Source organism: Symphodus melops (genome assembly GCF_947650265.1).
Source record: "Symphodus melops genome assembly, chromosome: 19".
NCBI lineage: Eukaryota > Metazoa > Chordata > Actinopteri > Labriformes > Labridae > Symphodus > Symphodus melops.
The window spans coordinates 14926767-14932328 of NC_136709.1; the positions used below are offsets into that span (position 1 = coordinate 14926767).

Here is a 5562-nt window from a genome sequence, read left to right on the forward strand (position 1 = left end):
ATTTATAAATTATAGCCCAATATGGGACTATTTTATTCTATTGTTATTTGTAGACTTGAATGAAAACATTAATGAAGGATGGAATGGCCAACATTCAAAATATTTTGATGCACCAGGAGTATGCTTTTTGTTGCAGAGTTTTACATTTGGTCTTGTATTGTATGAAAAAAAGAAACAAAACAAAACAAAAATTTTTTTTAGCTCTGAGTCAGCTACAAAGAAAATGCCGTTTGCACAATAATACTTAACTGGTGTCAAAAAATGACATTTTCTAAAAAATATATCTCTTGGGGTGCGTTTACAGGTCTTTGTTAGAATCAATACTTCAAGTGAACACCAGAGGACAGCACAACATCATGTTACTCTTAGACTGGCGATGGCTTCAGGCAAAACCAATAGATTTTCCTGGAGTTAAGGTCTTAAAAGTGAGCTTTTTCATTAACTATTACCAGCTTTCCTAAAGCAGTTTGGGTAAGGATGGGGATGTTTTGTATATATTTCATGACAAAAAGTAGAACCAACTAAAGATGACAAGGACATCATGTGAGGACTATCGTTTCCATACTCTGCCAGTACAGCTATACCAGCTCCACCAGGAGCTGTTATTGTGCTCCTGGTGGAGCAACAAGCACTTAGCTGTGAAAAAGTTCAACTTTAGTCCTTTATCCAATTGTGAATTGATCAGGCATAGTTGTGCTTTGTCAATTTTCTTTATTAAGCAGTTTGAGCAATTCGACCAGAATCACTATATTTGAACAAGATTCTCTTAAATGTATTTTATGTGGGAAGAAATTATTAGAAAACCATGGGAGTGTGGCTTGTTGTTGTAATAGAAAAGTTCAGTTAAGCTTAAAAGTTTATCCATAAAATTAAAGATATGATACAAATAAATTATACTGAGAAAATTGGAATAGAATCTTTCATTGGTAATCCATGAATAATTGTATAGACAACGGCTTCGGGAAATCCAGGCTTACTGTCTTTGTACTGAATTACACATTAACCTCATTGTAGTCACCACTGTTATCCTATTACACACATTATGTTACTCCACACCCTGCACATTGTTCAATGAGAAGCTCAGGATGGCTAATTCTACATGATAGTTGGAAGAAACGGTGTCTGAACCCATCCCTGACTCATCCTCCTCTATATTTGCTCTAATCTAACTTTAATTGCTTAGCCTTAACTTTTAACTTTCCTTTTAAAGATTCATTTCCTGAGCTACTCAGTTTTGCTCTGCTGGCTCTGCACGCCGCCTGCGGGTTCCCTCTGACGATGGTAATTCCTTGATGAGGCGCTTACTCACCCAAATCAATTCTTCCCACCTCTTTCAGTCTCTTTATCTTCCTCATGCTCATCCTGACGCTACCTTTAACAGGTATCTTTTCTGTTCTCAGTGCACTAAAGCATTCAAGACATGGCTTCACCCACTGGAAACAAAAAAAAATCGACACAATGACAAGAAAGAGACAAAGTGGCAGAATTAGGAAACAGCAGGGATAAAGCTAAGAGGTTGAAGTCATTACAGTCGACATGTGAGAACAGGAGCAGGGTCTGTCTCTGGAGCCGGCTAATTGAGCTCGGATGAGTGAGAGTAGACACAGGTAGGCACTGTGTTTGACTATGTTGTTCCCTCTCTTCCGTGTGGATGACTATGAACAAAAGTGCAGACTCTTTCTCTAATCAAGCTAATGGAGTGGGAAGACGGTGGTGGCTGAATGAGATGGGCAGTGACAGGTAGAAAGGCCTCCAGGGAGAGATTTAGGGAGTCTGAGGTGAGGACTTCAGCCTCTGATTGGCAGGACGTAGAGTAATAAAAAGCCCCCTACTTGTTCTGTCAGATCCATTAACAGCAGGTTCAGGTCTACCGTGGTTCTTGTCAACCCTCCACGCTGCCAGAGAAGAACGTCAGCGGTTTAAGGTCAGGACTCAAACATTGAGAAATCTGCTTGTTGACAATAACAGCCTGCTTTGACATTAATTCACATTGAATTTAAAACCATTCAACCCATTTAATCCTTGATTTTGGAAGAAGAACAGCAACTGAAAGTCCAAGCCACGATGACCCTGCAAAGGTTCAAGTCAGAATGGTAAGTCAATTCAGAAGAAATTCAATTTAACATTATGTCCCTGAAAGAATCTCAGTACAAACTATTGTACAGTTCAGGTTCAACATAAATTCTTGAATTTGAAGGCAGCTAAGAATATGAACTTTCCACAAGGTCAGTATTTAGGGATTATTTTTAGAGCTTTTTGGTTTGATGGACATCGCAAAAGTTCTATCTCAATTTTTGAAAGCAACATTAAAAAACAACTCCTTGATGTTTCCAGAGGAAATTGGAAACTTAAAACCAATAACAATGCTGAAACAAAGTGATGTAAATTAGTAGCGTTCACTGACATTTCAGTGTAAAACAGAAAATAAGCCCTAAAGAAAATACATTATGTTATTGCAATCACAAAATATTTGAAGAAAATATCAAACTTAATGAAATTAAATCAGACATTTCAGACATTAAACTCGACATTTGCAAATAAAAAGCCTCATGAGAAATAATAACTAAATATCCGATTTTTTTTAGAACAACCAAAATTTATATTTTGTTATTTTTTAGTGCATGCAATATTCAATTTTTTTAAAATTTGACTACACTTATTTAGTCATAATTGAATGGAGTTTCCTGTTTATCAAGACATTTATTGACCAGACTAGATTGGCATTGTACATCTGCAGAGTCATTATTACCTCTCTCTCTAAGTGAGCTATATTGACCGTGTTTAAATGCCCTTTATTGCTCCTGGATGTGTTGTTAAAGCAGTGTCAGTCGGATGAAGTTGTTTGGGTTGCTGTTAATTAAGACAGCATTACTTTACAGCACAGGGGACAAATCAGGATAAGTCTAGAAGGGTTCCTCTTTTCAGGAGTTTGTCTAAAAGCAGCTGCTGAAACCACAGCAATAAGAGAAACTCGTTTAGTAGGACTGTCTGAGCTTTTTTAAAGAGTCTCCCTTGCAATGATGAAACCGACCTCAGAGTGCTTTCACCTAGAGCATCTGAATTGTGAGTCTGAAAGCCATTTGCACAGAACAATACTTGTTCTTGTTACTACCAGAAGCCATCATGCTAGGATCCAGTCTCTGCTCTGCTGGAGTTTTATCGACACATTTTTTTCTCTTTTTGCATCTGTTTCTGCATCATGTAATTATCCCAGTGCTTAAAAAGAAATCCATCTTTACTGTTGAAATAAACACACATCTGTTCCTCAACCTCAGGCGGCATGGCTTGGTGCTATGCTGGTTTCTGCTCCTGAACAGTATGCAACAAAACTCCTTCCACCAAGTGTCAGCCGTCAACCTGCGGCGCTTCATCGGCTGCGCAGTCCGGGAGTTCACTTTCCTGGCCAAGAAGCCTGGCTGCGGGGGCCTGCACATCACCACAGACGCCTGCTGGGGGCGCTGTGAGACCTGGGAGGTGAGCATCTGAGAGGCAACTACTGTAGTGTACACACAAAGAGGAGGAGAGGTGTCTGAATGGGATTAGATTAGACTGAGAAGAGATGTAAGCAGAGCCGACAACTTTACACACAAGAAAGGAGTCTGCTGTTTGTATTAGCTTTGGTTTGAAGAAGAAAAGAAGAAGATCAGATGCAAATTAAGCCAGAGGCAGACAGAGACAGAGAGACAGAAAAGCAAATACTGTAAATACAGAAAAGGAGAGAGTGATTGAAATGAAGGAAATTTGTAATGTTTTTTTCGACTTGGAGGTCAGAAATAGGTCAGCCTAGTGGGAGTACAGATCTGCAGCAGACAACTACAATACAGAAAATGAACAAATATTGGCAGAAATTAGTAAGTATGTTCTGTGTATTTAATAATAAACCAATATCTAAGTCTGTCACATGGTAATGAGAGGCTGTCTGAAGTCGAAATCACAGAGGCTTTCAGAGCAGTTTTCACTGAAATTGAGTTAACGTTTGCAAGAATGGAAAGCAGCATGGAATCCAGAGATTGAAGTGACAGCAGCACTTTCCTTAACAATGCCTCAGCTACATGAAAGACACAATTGGATTGTATACGTCGCCAGATACTGATTACAAAAATGCTGAGAAATCTAAGGTTTCATCCGTTACATTGTGTTTGGTGACAACAGGCATTAGGAAGCTCGTGCTTCTCTCTGCTTTGTAATTGTGGCGTCGCTGGTGTGAGTGCCAGAGGCCCAGAGGTTTGTTTTGTGATACTCTTTGGATCCCCTCAGGGAGGAGACTCATCTTTGTGTCTGCTCTAACTCACAGAGAGATTGTGCTTTAGGAGGAAGAGTTTATAACACATAAACAGAATCAGGGGGCCAAATTATTGAATTTTTGGTCACAGGACCGTCTCTAGAACTAAACATCTTCTCTTATGTTCTTTTATGTTGTTTTGTTGATATTAATGTGTCAAAGATAAAAGCAAAAACTGAAATTATTGCATCAGAAAATGCTGTTTTGTCTCACTGTTTTGCATCTTCAGTTTGACATCAGGTCTTGCCTCCTCAGACTTTTCCCTATTACCTGAAAGGGATAGTCTCTCGCTATGAAAAAAATAAGACTCAGGAAGATTTCAGGTGCAGCCTGCCTCACATTTTTGAGACGTGTAAAATCAGCCAAAGATCACTTTTAAGCTTTCCATCCACCAGCAGTAGTGTTGATGGTATATAACCACTTAGCTATTCAGCAAACATGGATGGGAAGTATTGTTAGCTAACCTTAGCAACAAAAGAAATGGAGCCGCAATTGGGTTTTCAACTGCCATAGCCAATCGCCCAAAAAAGCAAAAAAGGATCATATTTTTTAATGAGAAGAATGCAACTTAAGAAGGTCATTTTTACAGAAGTTGTTTTACATTTTTTATCTTCCAGAAACCTGTCCTTGACCCACCCTACGTTGAGTCGCATCAACGGGTCTGTACGTACAACGAGACCCGTCTGGTCACCGTGAAACTGCCAAACTGTCAACGGAACGTTGACCCAACATACACCTACCCGGTCGCCCTGAGATGTGACTGTGGTGTTTGTCTGACCAGCACAACTGAATGTATAACATCTGTGTAACACAATGCTGGACAGGCACAATACTTTCTTCTTCATGTTTATGCATTTGCTTAAAATTGCTTCTGGATTTCACGTTTGTTTATAGAGGACAAATATGAAATCTGACCACCACCACGTGGTGTGTAGAAGTAGTACAAAACAAAAGGGCTTGCTTGCAGAAAAGTAATGCGCTGTGGATTTTTTTTTCAGTACAGCAAACGTTTACCTGAGGTGTTTTTCTTCTGGTATAATGAACTTGCTTTTCTGTGTTTATACCAAATGTGAGCTTGTCCATGATCTGATCAGTTGTATTAATAAACTGGAATTCTTTAAGCAATTTAAATTTGATTCACTTAAATTAGTACTGTTTTTTTATGAAACCTAATGACCACTTCTTAACGCTCCATTGAGTCCAACCCAATGCCAGTTAGTCATCAGTAACTGGGCAGATAAACAGGGCTTTTACAAAGTGTTGTGAGATATATAAATCCC

At 39.0% G+C, this 5562-nt stretch overlaps 1 protein-coding gene across 1 annotated transcript; it reads left to right on the forward strand.

Moving 5' to 3' along the window:
• Nucleotides 1-1859: 1859 nt before the first annotated feature.
• Nucleotides 1860-5345, forward strand: gphb5 (glycoprotein hormone subunit beta 5). Its single transcript, XM_079370281.1, has 4 exons — nt 1860-1924; nt 2039-2093; nt 3276-3474; nt 4900-5345. The coding sequence occupies exons 2-4, from the start codon at nt 2065-2067 to the stop codon at nt 5089-5091; spliced, it is 420 nt and encodes a 139-aa protein (XP_079226407.1). The 5' UTR covers nt 1860-1924; nt 2039-2064; the 3' UTR covers nt 5092-5345.
• Nucleotides 5346-5562: the final 217 nt, after the last annotated feature.

Excerpts from the sequence above, each read along its gene's own strand:
- gphb5 (XM_079370281.1), top strand. The coding sequence starts at position 2,065 with ATGACCCTGCAAAGGTTCAAGTCAGAATG. Across the intron at positions 2,094-3,275 it reads CAAAGGTTCAAGTCAGAATG|GCGGCATGGCTTGGTGCTAT; the intron begins GTAAGTCAATTC and ends CCTCAACCTCAG. Across the intron at positions 3,475-4,899 it reads GGCGCTGTGAGACCTGGGAG|AAACCTGTCCTTGACCCACC; the intron begins GTGAGCATCTGA and ends TTTATCTTCCAG.